Source organism: Molothrus ater, chromosome 1 (genome assembly GCF_012460135.2).
Source record: "Molothrus ater isolate BHLD 08-10-18 breed brown headed cowbird chromosome 1, BPBGC_Mater_1.1, whole genome shotgun sequence".
Lineage (NCBI taxonomy): Eukaryota > Metazoa > Chordata > Aves > Passeriformes > Icteridae > Molothrus > Molothrus ater.
In genome coordinates, this window is record NC_050478.2 from 62,924,727 (window position 1) to 62,952,521 (window position 27,795).

The 27,795-nt window shown below is 37.7% G+C and overlaps 1 protein-coding gene across 1 annotated transcript; it reads right to left on the reverse strand.

The window, feature by feature from the left end:
* Positions 1–335: 335 nt before the first annotated feature.
* On the reverse strand, positions 336–27,785 carry KDM1B (lysine demethylase 1B). The gene is given in 23 exon segments (XM_036395404.2): positions 336–3,240; positions 3,823–3,975; positions 5,909–6,031; positions 7,517–7,642; positions 8,475–8,591; positions 9,464–9,538; positions 9,929–10,060; positions 11,519–11,646; positions 12,446–12,617; positions 14,061–14,198; positions 14,764–14,838; positions 15,731–15,784; positions 15,786–15,908; positions 16,812–16,996; positions 18,079–18,283; positions 19,414–19,452; positions 20,393–20,509; positions 21,207–21,318; positions 22,100–22,189; positions 24,019–24,143; positions 24,999–25,101; positions 27,501–27,567; positions 27,749–27,785. Coding segments are annotated over 21 exon segments (2,463 nt in total). The 5' UTR covers positions 25,089–25,101; positions 27,501–27,567; positions 27,749–27,785; the 3' UTR covers positions 336–3,156.
* Positions 27,786–27,795: the final 10 nt, after the last annotated feature.

Below are 27,795 nucleotides of genomic sequence, written 5' to 3' on the forward strand. Positions count from 1 at the left end.
TTATGTTAAAAAACAGCATTTCATTTCTATTTAGCTTGTTTTTCTTAGAATGAAGCATCGTTTTTCAAAAGCAGCATCAGGTGTAATGAGTTGGCATTTGGAGAACAATCCTCAGGGTACCAACTTTGAATTGCTAACCCTGTATGACAGGGTTAGGGGAAAGCAGAGAATCTTGTCCAAAGAATAGCAGTTAGGACTTAGAGAAGGCTGTAAAGCAGCACTTCTGAGGAATTGTCTAGCTGTAAGAATATACCAAAATGAAATCTTAATAAAAAAGCAGGCTTTGCTACTAGTTAAATTTAAAGGGAAAAAACCCAACAACCACAGCAGGGGCCTCCCATGGATACTTTACAGTTTTATTCTGCTGCCATAACATAGTCACACAGAAGAACTGAAGTGTAACAGGTCATGCTCTGCATTCAAATCTTTTTAATATTAACATTTAAACAAACCTACTCAAAGAAAACATTCCCCAGTTCTTTATTTGAGGGAATAAATTAAACACAAAAGGAAAAATACATACATGCTTGAAATAAATTTTAACATAGATATTAAAAAAATTTTGGGCAATATTAAAGAATGAAGTCTCAGAACCAGCCTGATGTTCTTACATATTTCAAATGAACGTAAATTAAAATGGAACATACTTATTTACTCCTCAAACTTCAGTGCAGCACAAAACAGTTTTAAGTGCCCTGGCACCAAAACAATATACAAATAATTAGTAGACTAGGCCATTGGTAAATTTACCATTTGTTATCAGTTTTTCTAATGCTGTAAGCGTGCATGATCTAAGCCATATGTGATAGTATTTCTTCATGTCCATCCCTCTTCTCTCGAACACAGCATTTATCTAGCTGCAAAGATGTAGTCAAATTGAAAACCCCAAGTACAAATTAACAGAATGACATCAAGCATGTTCATACAAACTTTGGACTAGAGAAATGGATGCTGAGCTAAACCTTCCGACCATTCCTACCTGAAATGTGACATGTTTGTATCTGTTACTAAGCTGACTGAAGTTTTTAAGCATGGTTAGCTAAAGCAGCCATTGAATATAAGGTTTTGGGCTTGTAGTAATTAGCTTGTATTCCCACCACCAGAAGCTCCTCTTCTAATAATTTGTTATACATGGTAAGTGGGAAAGAAACTTGGAACTCAAACAAACATACATAGCTCTCAATCTTTGCTAGTTATGCCGTAATTTGGCCTGTAATATATGAAATTAACAAAGTGCAAATGACTGCCAAAAGCAAAATTTGATATCCTGATTGTTATTTATCATCAGAAGGCTTTGTCTTGCTTCTTGCAGCCTTCAAATTGCAATTTAATAATTGGAAAAACTTTAAAACTGTACATACCAGTATTTATGTAGAGGAAAATTATGAACAGTTACACTCTTCCTATTAGTCCATATAACTCAGCTTTAAGAAGCAGAACAGAATATATATCTGAAAAACATCTAGTTATATAAACATCTTCACCTTGTAAATTAGAGATTAAATAAAGGGTTTTAACAATATCATACCTACTCTAAAACCAAAATACTACATATCTGAAAAGCAGAATTGCATTTATTCAGTAGGACCCTGCTGGTGTTCAAAGCCAGGCTGAATAAGGCCTTGAGCAACCTGGTCTAGTGTGAGGTGTCCGTGCCCATGGCAGGGGGCATTGGGACTAGATGATTGCTAAGGTCCATTCCAACCCCTTAACATCCTATGATTTTTCTTAAGGTTGCCTGTTGTTTATTTCCAAGGATGCAGCTTTAAGGAAATAAGCACTGTATCATTCTTAGATGAAGGGATTGATAAAAGAGAAAATGCATGAGAATGGGGCAGGATAGAGTAAGTGCTTATGTTCATTTCAGAAATCATGACATCTATGCAGCCAAGTTACAGAGAAGGTGTGGGGGAAGAGATCTAAAAGTGGATTTTAATTTTTTTTCATTAATACCAATGTAATGGAACAGTATTACAATAGGTATCCCAGTTACAGCTCTCTTATTTCTGTGGAAAATATTTTCCTCTCTGTCCCATGAAAAAGCTACTAGATAGATGTCTAGCTGTTACTGAATTACTCTCTCAAGTTGTTTTTAATAATACTTTCATAATAAAAGAAATAAAAATAAACTTCAAGTCAAAGTGCAAGCCACCTTGTTTCAGCCCTTCATAAGAATGTTAATATTTTTCCTCATTCATCTTCACTTATTTTTTAATATAAAACTTCATTGAGCTATTAGGAACTTAGAGTCCTGCACCCCTCAGTGTACAGTCAAATCAGCAGATACTTCCTCTATTCAGCCGAAGTGGAAGTTTCTTTTCAAAATAATCATAGCAATATGGTATTTTTAAGCTGTCCTGGTTCTACAGAAGCAATGAGCAAATCTAAACTCTTAGCCTATTATTGTAACAAGAATTTCTCTGAAATATCTCTGCTACTTATTGAAATTTTTTAAAGTAAGCTAGAAGGTAATTTTTCAAGTTTTGATCAGCTACAATAACCTTTCTATGATTGCACTGTAAACTGTTCCAGCTCTCTTATTTAAAGGAACAAACTTCATATCCCAAAGCCTGCTTAGTGGATGCTAAGAATATGAAAAAATATTATAGAAAAGGTTACTGATTGCAAGTGGGAAAAGTGATAGTTGAGTTCCTTCCTACATTAATCCTAGATTTTTTCTAGGCTATCCAGGCTTTCGGAAGCCAGTTTGAATTCCTATGAGCATAATCAACCTGAGAAGCACAGTTAGTGGAAAATTCCCATATCATTACTAACTGCCAGCATTTTTAATGCTGTATGTTAACTTAGTCTTGTTTTAATCTGACCTTCTGAAATGAAGGTTCACAATAGCATGACTTGAGCCATACAGAAGAGGACTCTTGACAAAAGTTGTCTTAGTTAAGCTGTGGCTGATGATTCCAATGTTACTCCTGCTAGTAATGCCTTAGCTGGAAAAAAGCCCCCAACAATACGTATCATCAGGGCCTAAAAATGGGGTGGGGGAGAAAGAGGAAAAGGAAGATGAAGACTTTTATCTTCAGGTACCATATACTATTCAAGTACCTTGTAGGAAAAAGGCAGCAATAGGAAACTTGAAGATAGTTTTACCCACAGAAATCAATTAAAAATATATCTATAGACACAAAATTTCAGTACTTAAAATGCTGCTATTTTGCTGGCTTCTCGAACCCCACTCAAGTAAGCTCCTGTAACGGTCTGAGGAAAGTGCCTATTTGTGGCCTGTAACAAAAAAAAAAAAAAAAAAAAAAAAACCAAAAAAAAAAAAAAACAAACAGAGAAAGAAAAAAAGTCAATTGTTTCTAAAACTAATAGTACAAAATGTTAGTTTATAAGATCAGTTTTGTTTTCTTTAAGCATATACCTACATTTTTAAAAGCCAGGGAAACTCCTTAGAACATTAAAGGAAACACTCAAGATTTTAGCAACTTCAAAACTTGCAAGCAAGTCAGCTACAAAAGCAGCAGTCTCTTCTGCTATCTGCACTTTAGTGGGGTAGGTTAAGTTCTGCCCCAGTACAGAATGCACACTACACCACCATGGTGCATTTGTTATTTTACCCACAAGTGGAGTAACAGACAATTTGACTAAAAATTCATTTTACTCCTGACCTGAAATATTTGAGAGACTTCCCATGCCCAGTAATAATATGAATAGAGAGGGTTCTGTGTCAAGAATCATTAGCATATCTAAGTAACAATATTTGTATACTACCTCTACATTAATGATGTTGGGTAACAAGAGATGATCTTCCATAAGAAACTGCTCCCAGTAGCCCTAATCAATGGTAACGAAGACACTTACCTCACCAGCAAAAAAAACTTTTCCTTGTATGTCTTCAGCTATCATGTCGTAAGCTTCGCCGCTGCCCCCGGTTTTCACAAAGCTGTACGCCATCTGCAGCCAAGGGTCATTGCTCCATCGAGTAACAAAAAACTTCACTGGCTCAGGAACCTCCTGCATAACCAAAACAGAAGTTAAGCACTGCAAAGAAAAGCTCAGAATTGCACAGTTTTTCTTTCAACAGTTTTTCTCAGTTTCTAGTAATCTTTGGAGTATTTAGTATTATTAAGATACAGATTAGATCACATTCCAGAATTAAATTCCTTTTTTTTATTACAGTACTAACCACAAAGATAATTTTGTTTGCTAGACTCGCCTGATGCCTGAAACATCACAGCTGCACTATTCTGAATGCAACAGATCTGCATATTGTAATACACCTAGAAGTACACAAGAAAAAAAACCTTAAAATACATATACACATACTCTTGTAAACAATTACAATACTGATGTTGTTCAACATGTACATATGTATAATGTAAGCAATTTTTGTCTTGGTTAGGCATAATGCTGTTACATCTAGCTTGTTAAATGTCAAAATTCAATTTTCATTTTGGAGATAATTTTATTCCAATGGATCAATAAGATTATTTATCTAAGATCAGAAAATTAGCTGTCTTGAAAACTAGGTTCAGAGAGAAAACAAAAACCAGGAAGTCAGGGTCTGGCTGAGCCACAACAAGTAATACTGTGTATTCTTTGTCACGTTGCAGCATGCAAATTCCGCAGATTTCTACCAAAAAGAGCCTGAGTAGCACTCGTATGAAGGCTTAGTCAACTACAACTGTGTCTTACTCTGGAGGAGATCATGACAAGTAAACAGAAGCAGCTCTGCTTGCCTCTTGCACAAGATCTGCTATCCACAGATAAATTCCATTCAGGCAGCATATGAGAAACTCAAACTCAAGCGATCAAAACAAGGAGCAGCCAAATATGACAAGTTGTATGGATGTCCCAGAAGTAGCTCTGGTACACCCCTGAAGCTATTTTGTCTTTGAAAAATCCCACTGCATCGTCCTCAGGTGACTGAAATTCACAACTGCTGTAAACCATGGAGACAGCCATGAAAATCACTCTGTGGACCAGAGTGGCACTGAAACCAAAGACCCATTTGCTGCATTTTCATGAGATCAAGATACAGGTATGTGAACTTCCACTGCATGTGGTTCTTGTAACAATAAAGCATTACTAGTGTATGTTTCTAGGAATAGTTGAGTTTTCAGATACTGAAGTTCTTCCAAGATAATTAGTCCTGACATTTGAACCATCAGTAAAACTTGAGAGATCACCCCTGAACACAATCATTCCTGGGGATCTAACTGTTTGAAGTAAATTAATTGAGGCATTATTGTCTCTAGAGTGGAATGCAAATAACATTGCTAAGTGATAGTGTTTTGTTTGCCCTAGATTTCCCTGATTTTCCGATTAGTTTTTATCCTAATGATGATCTGGGGGAAGAAAAAAAGGTAGAAATTTTTATCTAGGGTTTTTTACATTCAGGATGTACGGCCCTTGCTAGATCATTTTGCCCATACCTCCATCCCAAGACAGCTGAGAAAGGGTTGTTAGTAGTAGAAGAGAAATGGATTGGATTGGGTTGGTTTGGGGGTGTTGTAATTTCAGGTGCATTGGCATGGCAGAAGGCAGAAATCAAATTCATCTAGCTTAAAGATCTTACCATATATTAGAAGTGGTGATGACCAGAAAAAAAGTAAGTATGTTTTGTGTTACCTGCCTGAAGTACTGCTTTTAATTAATTTTGCTTTTTAAAAGCATTTTAAAGGATGGTAGTTCATTTCTATTTTTCAGTTATATACTACTGTCCTTCAGAGAGATCTAAGGTATTTCAATATACATTTTTCACACAAAAGACCAAAAATTGTGATTTTTAGTATGTCTCAAAGAAAACCTATGCCCTGAAACTGACAAGAAAAGAAAAATAGTTTTGTCAAAGGTCTGCCTATACATCATGAAGTACTACACTTGAAAGCTTTATTCTGGTGACAAGTTAATTCATGTCTTAATAAAAGAAGCTTGCTTCTCTTACCTGCTCCTTAAACAGCTCTTGGAGTACAGTCATACACTGTTGCAGTACTTGTTGGTCATCTAAATTCTTAATGGTTGTCACAGCATCTCCGGTGACCACTGACATTAAAATGCTTTCTTTGCCCTAAAACAAGACCTTATTAAGTATTTCATAAACAGTCTCTTTTAATTGATATTGCAAAGCTTTTTCCAGCTGCAAAGCAACTGTTGTTCTAGAGAAAAGTGGGTTTGATTCCTTGGAACAAAGGGTCCATATTCTACAGTAATTATGCTCAATTTACAACATCTTCTGATGTCTTGTTCACAAATCTGTTACAGTCAGCCCCTTTCACTACTTGCTGAATTCACTGAAAACTTCCTATCTACCTACTTAAAGGCTGTACCCCCAAAAAATTACATTAATAGTGTTATTCTTTGTGCACCCTCTTAAGCTTCAGCTTTCTGCCAAACTTTCACCTCAGCTGTACTCCATTTCCAAAACTGTGGTGACAGAGAGTCTATTTAAATACTCGTTAGATATGTTTTTGATTAGACCAATACTAGGTTCTTACCAGCAGATTTTGGACCAAGAAATGAAAGGTCACGTCTACTGTTACTTCCTTCCATTTCATGACATCTGCTACCATGCAGAAGTTTTAGAGGTGAAGAGGTGAGTAGGGAGAGCCCACAGGTTCTGAGTGCCTTAAAGTACTCTGCCTCTCTTGTTTATGTGAGGGAATAATTCTTCTGTTACTGACTTTGATAACTAGTAGAGAATAGCTATCAAGAAAATTAAGCATTATATGTAGGGTCTCTGGACAGCACCAGCACAGTGAACCTCTGGTAGCATGAGCTTAAGAGTACTGGAGAGAACTCATTTAAGCAAAGTTGTATACAGGCACAAATCAGGCAGTAACAGAGCACAAACGTCACAGGATGGTCTCCTTTTGGAGTGAGACATCAGGTTACAAAATGGCCTTTTAATTGCTGCCAAGTAGTAAGCAGCAGCTGTTGTAAAAGTATGAAGAGGTACAACATAAATGTGTAATGTATCTGCTTGGGACTGGCAGGGAAGAGAAACGTGATGTCAATCCACTGGTTTCAATTTGCTTTGAAATTCATGAGTGTGAAACCTACCCTACAGATCTCAGTTTCATACACAGCTTGGTATTTGTCTTTTCTTCTGCTATTCCAAATAGTTATTCAGAATACTGCAAGCCAGTAAGCATCAATAAGTCAGCATGATCTTTTTAACTGGATTTTTAGCTAATTTAATAAAGGAACTGAGTCCTAAACTGGAAGTGACTAGTAGCCTTTTTCCCACATTAGCAGACTTATAGTAAAGAATTACAGACTTGTCTTCAGTAGAGATTGAGAATGTACTTGCTTGTATATTAGTCTGTATCTGAACAATGGAAAACATTCCCATTTATTACAACAAAATATTGATGAGCTTTATCTAGATAAATAACACTGCTTATTCCACTACTCTGAATAGCTGCAGATGGGGGGGGGGGGTGGGGTGGGACATGGGAAGAAGAAAAATTTTGTTGTTTAGTAATTATTGCACCTAGATTTCAAACTGAGTTTATGAAGGGCCAAGAGAAAACACAGTTGGCATAGATCATACCTCTGGATCCATGTCATAGAAGACACTAAAGAGCCCACGCTGGCTGGAATTGGGTGGAACATGACCAAAAAAATCAGCTCCTTGAATTTTACTGTCCCAAAATCTATATGGAAACTGCAAGGCGATCTAGAAAATATAGAATAATGGAATTTAAGCATTTTGTACCACAAAACTCCTAACAGGATATAGTATATGTTCTTCTAGTGTGTTTTCCTGTTTCCACTCATTGAGACACAGCTCTTCCTACGAGTGGGTCTCAACAGAGAATATATGAACCTGTCCTCCAAGGGGGACAGGCAAAGAAAAAAAAATGCTGATGTCATAAATTGCAAATGCACAGAATATCAATTCCACAATGGAAGTAATTGTGTAAAATGCTCAAGAAATTCAGCAGATTTTTTTTAAAACCTAATGTGTAACTTAAATGAGCAGCATCCTGTATTTGGAGTTTCTTAATCTTGTCTTTAAATTTCAACATTGTCATAATCCTGTTTCTGGCAATACTTTGTTACTGTTTTTTTCTAAGCTCACATCTTACTGGGGAGCTTTTCAGGAGAGGTTGTGTTTTTGTATTGGGAAAGGATAGGAGATTTTACACTGGTCCAACACACAACTTTCAGTATTCTTCACAAATACTTTATGAATTTACTAGGCTAAAATGACCTGAAATAAACACATTATTGAAAGATCCAAGACCATCATGAATCTACATTAATAACAAAATATTTAAGGCATGAAATTCTTCTGTGAACAGTTTAAAAACGCCATTAAGTTGTGAAATCTAAGAAACAGAAATACATGTGATCCCTGATAACATTTTACTCTCCTGGGCTCCTACAAGTAAAATATAAATGTATGTTTATGCAGCATAAACCCAGAAAAATACACTGCAAAAGCAACAGGGGAAAAACAACCAATGTTTCTATTAGAAGATTAAAGATAATGTGAAATCACTTACTTTCTCAATGACTCCTGCTCCCAAACTATTAATCGCTTTAATTTTTTTTTCTGACAGTGGAGGATTAAACTGAATGGCATTTTTCTGAAGAAGGGCCAGTGGTACAGTCACTAATACCTGAAAGAAATAGCTACAATCACAACAGTACCAAAACCTGAATACAGTACTTAAGCCTCACAACATCCTCCTAGCTATCTTGGATTATGCTAGTAGGATGCAGCATAATAATGAGCCAGACATTTCTAGATTAGTGTCTGGTTTTAGTTCCCATTAATGGGAAACACATGCCTTACATTCAAGTGAGAACAGAACCCACAGTTCACTGATTTTAAGTCATAGTCTGATGAACTGCTTGTATCACAGTGGCTAACTATGCTACCAATACTTCAGTAAATGACAGTCAATGGCTCTCAGATTAACTAAACGGTCTGTTTGAAATGAGAGATAGAAAGTCAGTGATTTGGTTTGGTTTGAATTCCTTCAGAGATTCCTTCTCTTTAAAATACACTCAGTAACACTGTTGATGCCAATCCAATCTTTATCAAGTTTATGTATCATTTTAAAAATTACTGAAAGCTAAATTACTCAGCATGAAGAAGGTGGGGACACAAGGAATAAAAGAGACTGAGAAATAGGGGTTATCAAATCCTGGAAATTTTAACATGATACACATGCTAAGGGGGGTAAAGCTGAGCAGGGAATAGAACTAGATAACATAAATGTCACTTCAAAGAAAAAATCTACTTGCTTCACATTTTTAGTACTACCCTTTATAGTCCTTTGTTTTTCAAGTCAACTCATACTGAAATCTCAAGCATGCTCACCAAAAATGAGGCTCTAGGACACCCAAACAAAGGCCACTAAAAGACATGAGCATTCATCTTTGAATGGGGAAAAAATGGACTAAATATTATTCTGAGAAAAAAAAAAAAAAAAGGACATGTACTGTGTGTTCTCTAAAATTCTTAGCCTTGGAGTATACTTGGTACCTTTTGTGTTGTCCACACTGTTCCATCTGCAGTAGTGATCTGCACTTCTTCACCAGAATAGTCAATGCTCTGAACCTATTAAAAGACACATTAGAGAGTATACTACAAAATGTACATATGCAATGCAAATTCCAGCAAGAACAGCTAAAATAGCACTTGTCAGCAATCTAGGAAGTGAATAGCACAAATTTCCAGAGAAATTTGGAAAGACAAAAAATAGCCTTCATGAAGCTGAAAAAGAAAAATCATCATGATTCTAACATGTAAGATCATATAATAATATTTAGGTACTGACAGTCCTCAGAGAGAATTTCAGAAATGTTGAAATTGTCCTCTTGGTTCTTTTTAAAGACAAGTTGAACAGTCACAGGCACAGATTTGCCTGGTCCCAAAGAATACAAATACATGACTGGGTGTTTCAAAGCAATCCAAGACAGGCACTGCATCAATGTTTTCCAGACTCACTGGGAAATTCAGCCGGATGTCCAGCCCTTCTGCCAACTTATCAATCACAGTTGAATATCCCACAGTTAAAAGAGTGTGATCTCCAGCAAACTGGGCAAAAAATTCATTGTGGTCCCATGAGCGTGCAGATACCTGTGGACAGAACATAACTGGCTGTTTCTACTGGTGAGGGGACATAGGTACTATGAAAAGTTCCACACTTTAGAAGAAGCCACCCTAGCCCCTTTTGCAACTGGGGAAAAAAAAAGTGTATCACCAGAATTTATGGCAATGCTGACAAAATCAAAATGCTTATTTGCCTAATGCTAGTATATAACATGAATTGCTGGATTAAGGAAAGTCATAATAGGGGTTGGTCACTAGCAGGGAATTAATGGTACTGCTTAGTAGAGAAAACAAGGAAAATATTACAAAAATCCAGGTGAATTGCAGTGCATTTATTTCAGTTGACTATATCTAGCAAAGTAATCAGATTTTACAGCCTTAGGACTTCATATAAAAATGGAAATAGCTTACTTCCCAACAGGAAAAGGAAAATAAGACACAAAAAAAACCCAACTCAGTGGAATTTTTCTGTCACTTTGGAGGTTGTTCCATGATACCTTTCATTGACTTTGTCCTCCAGCCCCTGCAACCTTATAGTTAATAAAACAGTAGTATTTGCACTAAGCAATTGCCACTTAGCAGCGAAAAATCTGAAACAATTCTCAAACTACTATTCAGATGCCAATTCTTATCATTGCAGATGCATAAAATCAATCATATTTTGATTTCAAAATTGAAGGTAAGGTAGATTTTTGCATCTTTCTTAATTCCCCATGGCACTCATGGAATATAAAATTTGACCTCTCAAAATATTTTCCAGTGATTGCTCTGGTATAGCATTGTCTTGCAGATTTTTGTTATGTTCTTGTGTGCTTCTCAGTTCAGATTTGTGCATCTGCACATATCAGTCAGCTGTCCCACTGCTGTAGTACAATTGACACTAAATGTCTTTAAATGTAGCAACAGGACCGAGTAAACAATGCACTGCCAACAACATGATACTTTTGTATTTCCTGGAGCTGCTTGGCTAAAACTGAAGTCAAGAGGGCAGCCAAGTGTCAGGTAGCCAAGAGAGTTCCTAGGAGTGGTGAACTGGGGCTCACCACCAGGAGGCTGGAACACTTCAGGAGTCAAATGCCTTTATTCTCAAGATACATAGCAGGGTAGAGAAATACCTCAGTTTCTAAACAGAGCTGAGAAGCAGAAGTCACACCCAGCATCTGAGGAGGAGTAACTCTCCTGTGAATCCTATCACCCAGCATCTCAGCAAAATGCCCAGCTCCCTTCTAACCATCTACTCTCAACTTCTACTTAAAGAGCATCTCACTGGAAGCACATCAAGAGCTTCCATCAGATTAAATAAGGCAGTGTTGGAGTCAGTGTCTCAGTGCTTTCAAACAACAGGTTGTGGGTGTAGTAAAAATAGTCAGGATAGCTGATTCTTCCTCTAGGGCCATAGAATGGATCAGGTGATTTCTCAGTGTTACTTCTGACTCTGTCTTCAGTGAAGCTCAGTCACTTCAGAACACAGCTGTCAAAACCCACCTGAGAGAGATTGCTGCCGCAGGCATATTCCAAATTACTGAGATGGAACTGCAGTACTTTTTCTTCCAGCTCACTGAACTGGATACCAGACTCCTGAATAAAAGCTTTATAGATCTCTTGTATTTTTTCTGTGAAAGAACACATTTAAAATAAGAATATATGACAATTTGTCAGAAGTGCTACTGCATTTCAACGTGCTGTTCCGTGGATCATAAGATTTTCATGTTTATTGCTAATTTGTACCAAGATGTTTTTCTTATCATTTTAAAAATAGAAAATCAAAACCACAAGATCTTTTCACTGATAGAGTATAACTTTGTCCTTTACTCACAGGTTTCTGAGTGAAACAGGAGATAGCTATTATCAATGTAGAGTTGAAGATTTCAGGTAAAATACACTTTAAGATAATGGAGTATCCTTGCAAATAAATCCTGATTAATTTTTACAAAATCAAAGAACTGAGAAATTTGATCTAGGGCTCACTGAAGAACATAGGAGTTACTAATTCTGTCTTACAGAATCCATGCTGAAGAGATTTGGGAGGCAGACATTTCTGAGCAAGTTTATTTTTTGCTGTTGAGTTTGCAAGCTGTGAGTGTGGTAGGAGGCGTTACCAATGGAGATGGGACTATTCTTGCAAGCAGAAGGCTTTGATCAGGCTCTTTTTTAGGCAGATTAGTCAAAAAGTATAAGAGCTAAGTCTAGCATGGCCTGCTTCAGCCAGAAGCAAGTCTTTTGAACTGCTAGTGACGCTACTTAAAAAAAGCTACCTCATGAAAACAAGATACAATATCTGAAATATCTATTGGATTTCAGGTCAGATGGACAGCCACAGACTTCTCAACACATCTGATGTAAGAGCCAATTTAATATAGAACTTTATGAACACAGCCAACATCTTCACTTTGCAATACATGTCTCACTTACCACCAAGAGGAACATCTTGATGTTGGGTTTTATCTTTTCTCCACTCAGAGACGACATCTAGGATGGCATTGAAATGAAAGTCCATACGTTTATCAATAGTGGGATCTGTTATCCTTCCACCTTCCTGGATCAAGTCACATTTCTCCCCTAGTTTGTGCATTTTAATGCCAAGCTTAAGAAAAAGACATTTTATTGCTTTTTTAAGTATGGAAAACTACAGCACCCAGCCCGCTCAAAGTTACTTAACCTAAGGTGAGTGCCTCACATTTAAGTGATAACATTTAAAAAACATCAACAACATTAGTCAGAGTAACTCTTGCTCTCTTCAAACTGGAATATCAACAATCCTTCTATCTGTTAATTGTCCACAAATTGTTTTTTTCCCACTTTTCCATCCTTTCCTTTATTGGGGATTCACAGAAACTTTCTCTGGAACTTTCCTGTCAGGCAAGGGAAAGTTGCAGTACAGAAATTTAGTCTGGTAAACAAACATGATGAACCAGTCTCCTTTTTTTCTACCTCAATTTATTTTCTAAGTCACAATTAAAATCAGGTACTTTCTACAAGGGGGCCCAAACAGTTCGCTGAATTCAGAAATTGACAGGATTTTGATTGCCAGTTAACCACCAATGTTATTAACAACCAAGCAAAGAAAGAAATTATTTGGAATTAAACCTTGCTTTGCTTGTCCAACCTACATTGAAAACACAACAGAGCTAAATTCAAATAAAGATGGTTTTGCATTCTACAGAGTCAATCCAGAAAAAATAGCACAAATACAGTGCTAATTTCTTCCTAGGGACTTTTTACTTAGGACATGCTCCAGTGTTTTTCACGTATCCTCACATCTCTCTAGGCTGTTGGTCACCACTGCAAATCTTAAAATACAGCTGTACTTTCAATGAAAAATTACATTAAATGACCACAAAGGGATGAGTATCTGAAGTCTATCCAGAAGTCATTGTTCCTCATTTCAAAAATATATAAAAAACATAATTTCTTCATGGCATTATAGGGCACTAAACAATTGAAATGGCGTGGGCTGGATTTGCACATGTCTCGGAGGAAAACCCATACTCAGATTCCACATGGAGAAATTCAGATTCCTACCTCCAAAAAACCAAAACCAAACCAGAAAGTAATAAGAATTTTTAAAGAAATTTAACTGCAGCATGTTTGCATCAGTAGCAATTTAGTGTTAGACATGTTAATCTTAACTAGAGCAAAATTTTACTAGAAATATTGAGAGGCAGCAAAGGCAAATCCATCACAAAAGCAGTATCCTCCCCCAGTAAAGCCTTTCCCAGCCCTAAGGAAAGCTGCTGGGGGACCTTTCATGTTGCTACCTGTAGAAAAGAGGAAAAAAATGGTTTCTTCTGGTTCTGAAGCTGGAGCCACCTTGCTTTTTTTACATAATGTCCCTGAAACCATTCTAGAGCCTTTCTCTGTTCCCAACTGTTATCAAAGATATATTAGCAACATGTGGTTTACTTACAATGCAGAACAGGATTTTAATCATGTCACAAGAAAAGGACTCCCACCCTTACCCAGCCATCTGAGCCTGGCTTTAACAAGTTTTTCACTAGTGATAATCATGACCACTGCAGGAACCCACTTGCTCACACATTAGTGCCATTGGGTTGTTGACACATCCATTGACGATTTGTGCGCCTCTTCCAACAGTGACTCCTGTGAACGTCTTGTCGTCCCACACTCGGCCACCAATTCTGTCCTTAGCTTCTAAAACAATGACCTGTAGCAAAATGCAGCTTAGTAAATTGCAAGATTTAATTCTATTAAACATATCTGTTCAACTCCAGAGCAAAGGAGAAAACAAAACACAAAAAAAAAAAACCCTGAGCAATCCAGCAATGTTAGCAATCTTAACACTTTTTTCATTTCTGTATTATTTGTAGTTCATTTACGCATTTAAATCATCTTAGAAAGGTTACACTTTGGGATAATCACATATAAATATAACTGTTACTTTAGAAACAAGCCAGACAAAAATAAGCCTTCTTTTTAAAAAAGCTGGAGGTTTATTCTGGAAATCCCAAAAATGGAGTTTAAGGCATGCTACAGGCTATTGAACACAATGATCTGTGTGCAGTGTTCTGTACAAAATATATGCTGCATGCTGTTTAATTTTAGATACAAATAAATGCTGGTTTTAAACAGCAGGTTTACTCAGTAAAACTGCAGATTAATTAGGGTGCATACATGTTTGTAACAAGAATGTAGGCTTTTTCTTTTTGATGAACACTTTTCAAAGAGAGCAAGTCTGATTTCTTAATGTAATGTACTCTAAAGTTTCTTACCTTAATTCCAAAGTTGTGCAGTTGTCGGGCTGCTGCTAATCCTGCTGCACCAGCCCCAACAATAATGACAGATTTCTAAAAAATATTAAAGTATTTAAATAAAAATAGTTACAAATAAAATAGAAATTGTAATTTCACTCTCATTTGGTAAAGGTAAAAATGTTTGTAGAAGTCTAGGCTCTTTTGTCATCTAAAGTAATCTGTGATAACTTTTAAAGATGACAGTGCATTTAATATAGAAAAAAGAGCAGTGGTAGCTTTGAAAATAGTTAAAGTTTTTAAGGACTTCAAAAGAAGATGCCTCAGGTTTTTATAACGAAAGAGCTGAAGTAACAAAAAGTAACAAAAGTAGGACTCTAATTGAATTTATCAGACAAGAAACATACTTCCCTTGTAAAGATTTCAATCATAGATTGGGTTGACCAGTAAAAACTATTTTATAAATGAAAAACATCTACAAATACACTTTCCAAACATTACAATTTCTAGGAGATATCCTGTTACAGAACATAGTAATTTAATAAGCTTTGGGTGCTATCTAACAACTTTCTAGTCATAAACATGTTCCCTCTTAATCATAGTTTTTGCAAACCAACCTGGAATAGCAATTTCCTGACCTATGGAAACAGAGGTGTATTATAGGAGCCACAGAACCTGTATATTTTTCACACAGTTTCTATCCATTTGAGCAGCACATGGGAAGCACAAACCCATGGGAATGAATTCCATAGATTTTAGTGGGAAAAAATCTTTTTTGGAAGGAGTCTCATTGATGTAGTTTCCATACCCATTGAAGGCATAAGAGAACAATGTTAAAAACTTTCCATATATTAGGTTTTAGATGTAATTTTACTATCATTCCGTCCATTTATGTAAATGAGCCAAAAATGCAGAACCAAAAAAATTATTGTATGCACCATTTAGTTTTATAGCGCTAATAAGGTAGGGATTTGTCACAGCAACTTACATTGTGGTATTCCTTAGGAAGAAGGTACTGGTCAGAACTGACTGACAAAATTCCCTGTATTAATTAACCCTTTCCTGGTCATAAAATACAGGATCCTCTCCATTTCCTGTACACAGCGGATCCGCACAAGCCCCCGAACAATTATATGATGGATACATTTTTGAGGGGTGAGAGCCTCCTGCAAAGGAGAAAGGAAGAATAGAAATTGTTGATTTTTGAATATTCCATTTATTCATACACTTACATCATATTTAAACTGTAAACCAAATGGTAAAAAATCATACCTCAGGCTTCTGAGAGCATTTTAAAAGATTTTTTGTGGAAATTTCTTGTTAGCGAGGTTTACACAGTAAGGTAACAATTTATTAAGTAAGATTAGCATAGAATAAAACCATGTGAGTCTACAAGAGACTTTTGATAACTCCATCGTATGTTCCATTAGTACAGGAATGGTATTGAAATGGATTCTGATTTACAAAATGAATCTAGATGGTGGCAATGTTCACAATGGCATTCCAGTAAAATCCATTCCAAAATGACATTCTGAAGGAAAAGGTGATTAATATCCAAAACCTTTCACATAAATGCAGACATCCATATCAGAAAGCATTGGTATGTGAAACTTCAGGTGTTCTATTGAAGGCAGTGCCGTAGGCTTAGCCTAAACAAAAAGACAATCACTTCCCTGTCCAACAATGAGGTTAAAAAAAATATCAAATCATAAAGCACCACAAAACACTGTTTAGACATGTTCAAGCATCCCTTTAAAAAGTTAATAGCTGGAAAAGCACTGTAGAGTAATAATAATTTTAAAACTTCTGATTTTTACTGCAAAAGAAGCTCCTATGCAGGGAAAGGATAGGGAAAGGGGGAAAGAGGGAAAGGGGGAAAGAAAAACTCAACCCCAACAAGTCCCCAGAACCCCGCAATCTTAGAATGGACTTTCAAAAACATGAGAGCAATTTTTTTCCCATGAAAATTTACCCCAAGTATGGGTACATAAGGAGACATCAAGGAGTCCCCATACCAGAAAAGCTGCTATTATTTTGAAACAAACAAATTAATTATCAGCATCTCTTACCTTGCAGTTTGTGTACCACAAAGCCAAAATCAAGTTTCTCAATGCCAGGTACATGGTAGGATCTCGTGAATATTCTGGGAACTCATAGAGCTCATCCAGTTCCATGACATCTGGCCTCACACAAAGTGCTTTCCCACATTCATTGGGCTGGTAAAAAGGCTGGAAATACTTGTTCATGCCTGCAACTGCATAAAGAACACACCAGGAATTAGTCATACTCCATCATATCTTCATCATGTCCTTCTCTCTCTAAAACAATCCACTGACCTCACACAGATAACAAGGAAGCTTTCCAGCCTCTAGGAGCCTCCATAATGACTTCATTTACATGGCTCTCCTCCTCCTGCCCTCTAGGCTGTGCATTAATTATTGTCCTGCTGCCTCATGGGTATGCCTTGGACCTATCAGAGCTGAAGTTTTGCCAAAGAAACAGTCACTTTTCATGGCACTCCAATGCCCTGAGGAGTCCAACAAGGAGGAGGATCTAAATTCAAGGACTAGCCTCACTACAGGCTCAGGCAGTACTCTGAACTCCTTTCTTCTTCAACACCCAATACTACCCAGAGGGGATAATAATTACTCATCTTCCACATTCAGTATTGGTAGCTCTATGTAATGAAGTTTTCTGTTAAGGAGATATAACATCTGTAGAACATATGAACAGATTTATTTTCAGCACCTAAGGAGAACAAAGCCTTCTAAGACAACACATAAGCTGAAATTTCCTCAAAGCACTCTCTCTGAGATGAGTGTGACAATCCTGAAATACCTTTCTCTATACCTGACCTATTCTGCTGATTTGCTTGCACTCCCAGGCTGTCACTAGCAAAAAAAAAGAAACCTAAACAGAATCTGAATGCCTTAAGAAATCAATTTATTTTCTTCAAAGCCCCAAATATCCATGATATAAAAACCAGCAGAATCCTAGGGGGTTTTGATAAATCTTCATTTCCTTAAGAATGCAAACAGTCTTTAAGTACCCGCATGGTAATTTCTTGTTTCTGTACAGAAATGGCAGTGGCACACAGAAAGCCTCTGCAGTCTTTGCTTGCTCCCTAAAGAAAAGCTGTAAGAAATGTATTACCTTTATCTTACAAACAAGCAAATGGCATCAAATGACAGAGGCAGTCACACAGAGACTGTGTTTTAGTGCTGAGAACAGAACCAGTGTTCTGAATCAGGGGAATTGATGTGCCTTATAAACTCAGCTATAGGACAAAATGTATCACACCTATTTAGGCAACAGAGCCCAGCAGATGGCCCTTACCAGTCACATTAGGCACACTCTTTAGGTGCTCTAACTTCACAAGGTTGGATTCACCAGGTGACCGATTCGTGCTGGTACAGGATGGACTCATGCCCACGCAGTCTGGATAATATGCAGCTAGAAAGGGAGCTGCCACACTGTCTTTCAGCAAAGGAGGGAGTATGAGCATGGAGTACCACCAATGGTCTGAAACTTCAGCCACTCTCTGGCCAAGCGGAGAAGTGAAGGAAAGAGGGGAGAAGAGAACATGTCAGTACTTCAAAAACGTTGGAAAATGAACCAATTTCCCCCCTCCCTCCAAAAATGAGACCAAAAAGCACTAGAAGTACCAATATCAGAATTGCAAGTCATAAAGACATTTTCTCTCCCTCTTTCCCCTTCCTCAGCCTGACACAGAAAACCTGTAGTATTGATCTCTTCTCAGACATGGAGCTGAAACTTCACAAACTCTACAGCACGTGGAAAGCAAACAAATGAGACGTGCCATAACAACACGTCTATGCCTTATCAGGCCCTTTATAAAACATTTACAGTCACTTATGCATCCAGAAATCTGAACTTAGAACTGAGTCCACACTAACTGATTAATTTAATTTAGATTCTGCTATCCCCATCAAAGACCTCCTAGAACCCTAAGAAGCACTAATGATTCACCCTTAATTTAGAAGTCAGACATGCATTAGGGAAACAAAGCCACAAAGCTTCTACAAGAGTCAACAATAAGCTTGAATGTGCTCCCTGTAGAAGTACCCTGTAGAACACATAGAAGTACCTCAGGTACACTTGTGAACATGGCTTATTGAACAAAAGTTTATAGGAAATCAGAAATGCAGGGTGACATGATCACAAACCCCTTGAAACACCAACATACATCTTGTATGTACGTTTTGTATTACAAGGGAGAGGAGAGAAAACATGCTTAGGAGCTCTCTTGCAGTCTTCAAAAAAGTGAGACTAGCTTGACTAAAGAGAGAAACCACAGGAAGGATGAGGAAATTTTAGGATGGAGAATTTTACTTGAAAGCTGGCAACTGAATACTATTTTGCCTGATCAAAAATGAGAATTAGGAGTAAACTTTGAGTCACAGGCCATGACTAAACGACACCACAAACCACTTGAAAGCTACTTAGTATGGTAAGGGAAAAGAGGAAAAATATGAGAAAACAAAAGGGCCTAGGCTCTGTTGTAAATAGTGTTTCTCAATTTCCTGAGCAAAATGCATAAATACTGACATAATTGGTCAAAGAAGCAAAATAAAAAAGGAAATAAATATGCCATGCTTTAAGATTGTTTTCATATTGTAGGACAAATGAGGAGGGACAGCCACTACTCACCAAGTCCTCAGGCATGGAACATTGGTCTGAGCCCTCAGTCTGAAAGAAAAGGGAATGGTATGAGAGCTATTCTTAAGCTGTATGGAAAAAATTAAGTATAAAGCAAAATAATTTTCTATGGCATAATTCTCTAAATTAAAAAAAAACATTTAAAAGTGCTTAGTGTTAACCTTCTGTAGTATACATGAATGTCAAAAAAAAGAGGTAGAGAAATGCGTCGGTTAAAAACACAGCACGCCATAAAGCAAAAGCACTCTAACAAACGTTTCTCATTTGTTAAGTAAGTTTCCACCGATCAGACATTAAAATTTACATTCTATTCCATAAAATGGGATAGAACACTGAAACAAATTCAGAAAAAAAACAACAGAATTTTATAGAAAAATTCTGGAAATAGCCCACATTTTTCCAGAGCAACTCTTCCAGTCTACACTATAAAAGAGAGTTTCATATTTATTTTAAGAGTATCTTTATCATGGAGTTTCAAAATTAAATGCTGACCCTTCAGGTTTTCATATGGTCACTATTTTCATGTTATAAGTGCCATACAGATTCTATGGCACTTTAAGGACTCTTTCAAATTTCAGGAGTTATCTTCATGCCAAAACTGACACTTTTTATGTAAAGCTCCATGACAGACTTGATAGCAATTAGGAAAAGCTCATTGAGCTTTTCAAATGCTTTCCTCAATAATGAAAAAAGGCCACACAAAACTGAAATGATAATTTTGGTGTATTTCTATTTTGTACATGCTGATAATAATCCCCTAGCTGACAAAGATATTTCAGATACTTGTTTCTTGACAGAAAACAAAAATTTCCAAGCAGCATGTAAGCCTGTTACTGTGCAGCTCTCCAGGCCATCAGACTTTCATTTTGACATTAGAGATACTGAGCAGCAAGGAAGAAGAAATCAATTTCTGCAAACAAGAAATCCCAAGTTGTTAAGCTTAAATATGAGCAAAACTGTTGTGTGTTACCTTGGTGGAATTGTTCAGTTTCATACCACATCTGTAGGTTTTTGCTATTTGTGGTGTCAGCTGGATTTCCTTTGTCAGCTGACGCCATTTACCACATTCTGGTTTTGTGCACTGCACCTACAAGTCAAAAAACAAACATGTTTTTACTTGTTGCTTGTGATTAGAGATAAGATCAATCCAACTTAAATAACCAATTAGAAAGAAGCGAGACATGGGAAAGTCGTAAAATATAATTGTTAGATATGTTCTTGTGTAATCATCAGGTCATAAGTAGTGTTTGATCTACAGAAATCTTGTACCCATTTCTGCAAAACTGAATTTCTGCACAGAACCTAAGGCCAAAATTAATTCAATTCCCCATTACTATGGTCTTCAGTAGACTTTGCAAGCATTACTTCAAAAATATATTCTTCATTACTTAAAGAAAAAACAAAAAAAATCTCAAACAAAATACCACTACCACCAAACTTCCTTCAATTCCCATCTATCTTCCACTCTTTTTACCAGGGAAATACAAAATCTGATTTCAATGTCTTTCACACTCACACTTTTCCTGCGAAATCTTACTCTACCTGAAAATCACAGCTGCTGCTTCACTGAAAAGTAACAGAAGATTGGTCTTTGTGGGGTGTGGAGAAAGTCTCCAACAGTGGAGAAGCTGATGAGATTTTTTTTATCTTGAGCTTTTTCATAATCCTCTAATACTAGGGAAAAAAGCCCACAAAAACTCAGCTGACCTGCTGCTTGAACAGCAGAATATCAGAATCACATCAGACCATCACATTCCTATTAAATAAATCACCTTTCACCTTACCCAGTAAGGAAGTTGTTGATCAGCCATAAAGGCTTTTGGACTGGGCTCACTTTTACCATTGCTTGTCCAAATCCTTTTCCAGGCAGTGTATTTCTCATAACCATCTTTATGGCTAAGAAGAAAGAGAAAACAGCAAGCAGTCAGCAAATTGAATATCTAGTTTGCTTCAAGCAATAGCAGTTACTCTAAAATTAAACATTTTATATAAGGACAGAGAAATAAGTCTGTAGAGAGCACTCTATTTCTGCTGTTGAAAGGGGAGAATCATGGTTCTTACGACAGCAGTAAATTGCATCCTGACCATTATTTCCAGTTGCTTATGAGTGCAATTCCTGGTATCTAAGGCCTGAACTGAGTGATGGGTACTGCTGAGCACATAAGCACACAAAAACCTGGGCAGAGCTGGATGTAACTCCCACTCAAATGGGAAGGAGCTTGGAGCTGAAAGCACTCTGTCAGCCTGACAAGAGTCTTCATGGTCACTGAACTGCAATAGTTAAACTGATTTCTAATTGCTTTTTATTGTACTGCTTTAGAGAGACAAGGTCTGCCGAATGCACAGTGTAAAGTGAACTTAGAAAGGAAAACATTTAGTCATAATTGTTCTCATAATTTAAAATTCTCTGACATTGTTTTTAAAAAAGACAAAAGCTTCAGAATAATTGCAAATACACAAACCAGCCTGCCTAAACTAGCCAGTTTTGTTCACGCTGCCCTGTTTAAGTTGATTAGTCCATACAACACCTGCAGTTTTATCATCAATGTCTAAGCCTCACTCTGACCAAAGCCAGCACAGAGGAACAATCTTTGTATTATGTTTATGTACAGGATGTTCCACAGCTGCCAAACTTTAATAAGCTCTGAAAGGACACAACCTTAATTGGTAACTCTACCTTCGGTAATAGTGGTCAAAACATTCATTGCAGAAGTGTTCCCCACAGGACAGATGGTACCATCTAGACGTGTACCCATTTTTTGCACATCTGTAATGCAGGAGACATAGAAATAGTTTTATAGTACATTTAGGGAAAAAAATCTTTCTATTGACAGTAGCACATTCTAGAAGAGGAACACAATATTCAGAACAAGCCAGGGCTTTATGTTACATTCGTGAAGGCTGAGTTACACATGGCACTACAGCCATACAAATAACAATAAGGTCATTCCAATTGTCTCAAGCATTTCCAGTTTCCAAACTAAGCAACACCATATGCAAGGGAGGCAAAGAGTACACAATGTGCAGTTTTATAGTTGGTCTGGCTTTCAGCAGCCTCCCTCTAACAATGGTCAACTGAGCCTGTCTTTAGTACCCTCTAAGCAGGCATTTCCTGAACAGTGAAACAGTGAATATGTGCTGTGACACACTAAGCGTTTTGGAAATGTGTAAGATGACAAAGCTCCTCTCCACAAGAACTTAGAGTTCCTTTACTTTGTTGTATTTTCTTCCAATATTAGTGCAGAGTTGGGAGGGATCATTTAAATTAGCAATTTTCTTGTACATGTTCATAATAATTGATTCATAAGTCATTACAGTGTTCTGTCTCCAGAACAACTGACAAAACTATAAAGGCAAATCTGAACACAAAACAGATGTTCCATATTTTTCTGTCATGTACAACTTGTGATTTTAACCCAGTGAGACAAAACCCTAAGGAAGCAGTTATGCATTCTCAGCATTTGGTCTTTGCCAGTTTCAAAAAGAAATATCCATTACAAAGATTGCATTCATCAGATAAAGCAATTGTTCTTCACTTGGAATACCCTCATTAAACTCACTGAAATTATTCAAGATAAATGCACAAAGTAAAAAGCAGTGACCTAAGCTACTAACTCAAGTAGCCATGAAATGAGCTCATCTCAAACAGATAAAGTTGAAAGTAGTACTTGGGGGAAGGGGTGGGAAAGATGAAAATCAAAATATTAAAATAACAATTCAAGAAGATGAGTAAGCAGTATATATTGTTTCCTAAATAAAAACTGTAATATCACCAATGCTGATCTCACAGGTGCTCACTTCCCAGACAAGTCTGTCAGGCAACTGCCAAAACTTGGCTTCTCTATGACAACAGCCAGAATACATTGACTTCCCACCACCAAAGAACAATCCTTGGATATAACTAAATGAAACACATAGTTAGTTTTATTTATTTTTCAGTGCTACAAAGAAGGAAAGTTGTCTCAATTATCGGGGGGGGAGGAGTGCTACATATCTACAGTGTGCCTGCTTCATAATGAGGTCTAACATGTTGCCTATTATAGGTATAACTTGCCAGTATTATGCATTCAAAACCACCAAGTCAGAAGGCAAAAGCACTTGTGAAAGTGCAGAGGAAGTGTACAAGAACAAAGAGTTCATGTAAGTATGACTATCTCTCCTATGACCTAAAATTTCAAGGCTAGAATCTCACCTCAGACTGCAAAGCATTCCAGTGAAGGAGTGGTAAAGACTTTCTACAGTAAATGATGATTTCATTTTCCATCTTGAAAGCAAGTTCAACTTTCTCAGATTACACTAATATGCTCTCACTTTCACAGAAGCAAGGCATGTTCCAGAGGACACCATTAATAACATAAATAAGCATATCCCAAAGATAGTCTGTATCTGAATTAGCAACTTGCACAGGAGAAAGTTATGGACAACAGGAATAACTTGTGACATTTTCCTGGCACCTTAAGACTCCTATTAGCACTACCTTTCGATTCTCCCTCTACATTTAGGTATGAAGGGATTTTTCAGAATATAGTTAGAATCCTAAACTTCAGCTGCAGGTTTAGAAAGTCTATGAAAAAATGCAAATAAAAAGTAACAAACCTTTCTGCTGCACTGGCAAAGCAAACGGGACATGTTGCAGTGCATCCAGCTTTTTCACACTTTCTATATTTCTTCTCTGATGCTTCATCATCATCATCTGCTGCTTCAGCTGCTTTCTTCTTCACCTAATAAAGAATAGCTGGAATCTGACCATAAATGACACAAATGCATCTTCTACAAAGCAGCATTCAGACAGTTTTGCAGCTTGTGAGTGGCATCCCATAGTTAAAACAACCCTAACGAAAATCTTTGCAGCCATTGTGAACTAGCTGCAGCATGAAACAGCTGTCAAATTAGGTCAGATTTTTCCACTAAAAAAACCAAACAAAAACCCGCCAAAAAAAAACCTCCAAGCCCACTGTAAGACTGGAAATATCATTAATATCTAAAAATTTCTTGCCTTAGTCTAATTGATGGCACTGAAGAAATTATAAGCAAACTTCCAGTTTAAATAGTATTTTAAGCTCCATCAAGGAGTCAAGCCTCATGCATTCATTTTATTTCTCCTTCAGAAAATCTCCTCTTTTAAAATACTTATTGGTACTAATTACAAGTGGCAATCCTATCTGTGCCTCAAATAAAACATTAGGGTAGGCTTTTTTGGATACAGGCATTTTTTCGGATACAAAACTGTATACCAAATGTCTCTTCTGGGCCTCAAAGGTACTGTGTACTATGTTGTTTTAGGTCTCTGTCTGGATGGGCAGACAGCTTTGTCTAAATGTACAGAAATCTGTGATTGTATTTTTAACACATTAAGTACTTACAGATTATATAGAGTGTTTATCTTTTCTGAATATTGTTTGCAAAATGAGACACTTGACCTGCCTATTCACAGAACTAACTCATTCTCCTTCTCTGTGGATAAGTAGTCTAAGACCTGACTTACCCACAAGGAAGCCCACTTTCTTTACAAATGACAACAGAAAATAAAAAATAGCAAAGTACAAACTCACATGTTTTTAAATTATTATAAATACCTGTCTTCCAGAACTCCTCACAGGAAGGTTGTCTGGAGACTGATCTGAAGAACATGCCTTTTTCTTCGTTCGTACTCTTCCCATTGACATTGTATTGTTAGAGCTGAAAAAAGGTAGGCAATAATTAATTAATTTAAATTGCTTGACTTTGCAGAGCTAATCACAGCCACTCACAATACTACTTTTCACAGAGTTACCTAGGTAAGAATCTGTTCAGCTTGACTGTTAATTTGAGAGGAAAATGGGAATGAGGCATTGGGGGAAAGGAACAATACTACTATTTTAAACTAAATTCGGCGTTAAGATTAGATCCCTGAGTATCTCTTGACAGGCTGTTCCAGATCAGCATATCCTGGATTTCAATAATCTGATTTGCATTACGTGAAGACCTGGACTGGAATTTGGCTTGGCAAAGTGAACAGACAACAGCTCAATGCTGATGCAAGCATTCAAATACCACTCGGAGTAACACTCATGCTGCTAACTACTGATTTATTGGCAGCAAGAGATTTGCACTGTAAAGCACTTTTCCAAACAGTGTACTGAAGAGACTTTTAATACCAGATGAGCAACCAGTTCCAAGACTTGCACAGCCTCCTATGGAAAGAGATAAGAATTTGAAATCTGGACTGCCATTATATTGCATTTGTGATTGGAATATTACAAAGTTTGTTGTTAAGTATTCCACAGGACAAAATAAAATATTTACAGCATGAGCGCTCTGTAGCTGTCTTTGACTGCATTGGTAGGAGCACAGAATGGACCACAGTTAACCATGCAAACTGGAAACCACAGAGTGTGAGAAAGTATGATGCAGAAATATGAAAGCATATTTAAAATCAAAGGCATTCTTTTCACAGGGAGTAAAGCACAAAGACAGCCTAGAGGAAGAAGTAAATCTAAAGAGTGCTTTACAACATAGAGAAATTAAGTGGAAATTAACCCCTTGTACCACAGCACTGCAACATGAATGTTATTTTGTTGTAATAGTGATCAATTTGTAATTTTTTAATATATATATGAGACTTCTCAATTCTCCCTGTTTCAGGATGCAACTTCCTTATTCAACCTGTCAGTGATGGACAAGGCAGCAGTATCTTTGTTCAGAAATTCCATTAAAAATCAAGGTAACAAGAGGAGAGTGGGAATTTTTACAAAATTTTATATTAAGCTGATTCAAGTCAAGTAAACTAGTGCTTCATTCTCCTCTCAAGATAGGAGAAATTATTTGTGAGAGGAAGACAAATCACATGAGGGTATCCACACATTAGGAAAATTAGTTCAAACATCAAACAACCCAATATAAAATCAAACTTTGTTTCTTGTATGTATCACCTCCAATTACAACTAGCCAGAGGTAGGAAAAAAGTTATTAAGTCAATCTCTATTGATCTCTGACCAAAAAAAAAAAATCACTGCTTCACTGTAACTTACCAATTTATATGAGATTTCCCTAAACTGCTGAAAATGGTGGCTTTTCCCCTCTAGAGCTTTCTTTATGTATCAGTGGCACAACAGTATCTCTCTGTGTCCCCTAGCCTTCTGATGGTAAATAATTGTTCTGACATGCCATAGTCCTTACAGTTGGAAGCTTCCAACTGAGGAAGAAGTAGTGAGCAAAGCACCAGGTGACTCATTTTGGTGACCATCAGGTGATCACAGTCTGCTGCTGCTGTGGGGCTCTTTTATCCAAGAAGGTAAAAGAACATGTGAATTTTGCATTATGTAGGTGAGTAGAAAAAGTGTCAATCACTAGGAAGTTTGGTAAAAATATTTCAGATTCAGAGAGGCTGCCCATTTTGAAAGGCAGAGATCAGTTGTACAGTATTGCAGACATATTTTTGCTCTTACCCCTTCAATAAGGGTAAGAGGGAGGTGGGGAGAAAGGGAGAAAAAGATCAGGTGTATGATACTTTGTGCCCACTTCCCCTGACAAACCAAGAAACACCCTCCCAAAAAACCACAAGTTTTTACAGAACAAACAAACATGGCTTACTCTACGAAGCTTTACATGACTTTGCATCCTGTCCTGTAGACATCTTACTGGCTGAGAAAATAAGCCCTTTAAAAGGAGAGGGATGCATAATGCGTGAATGTCACATTCAATAACGTTTCATCCGTCTGTAATGCGTGGCCTATATCGGAAAGCTTTGTGGGGTTTACCTGCACAGTTGGCAGCAAGTTTGTCATTGGGGAAGAGAAAAAAAAAATGAAGAAAAGAAACCACACAGACACACAGTCAGAGACGGGGAGGAAGCGAGAGCAGCCTGATTAACACGGCGAGTGCACACACCTCTAAAACTCAGCCCGAGTCGAGCGGCGGCGCCCAGCCCCGCCGGCCGCGGCTGACAGCGCCCGCCCGGGCCGCGGCTGTGACAGCTGGCAGCGGGAGGGCGGGCCGGGGTCCCGAGGGGCACCCCGGGCAGGGGAGCCCCCGCGGCTGGGCTGCCCCGGAGCCGGGCGGGGGCGGTGCCGCCGGCGGGGCAGGCGCCTGGCACTCACCTCGGGGCCGGGTCACTCGGGGGCCGGAGACCACATTCACGCGTGTCCGCGCCGCCTCCTGCTAGAGCTGCAACGGGAAAAAAGGGTGGAGAAGGGGGAGGGAAGGGAGGGAGTGAGAAAGAGACGGGGGAAGGAAGAGTGAAGCGGAGAGGTGAGGACGGGGGCAGCGCTGGCACCTGCCCCGCCAGCCCGGGGAGGAACAAGCGGCCCCGCGGTGGGCGCTGCAGCTGAGGGAGGGAGTCACTCACCGTCGCCGCCATCCCCACCGCCATCCTCCTCCTCCCCGGTGCCGTGC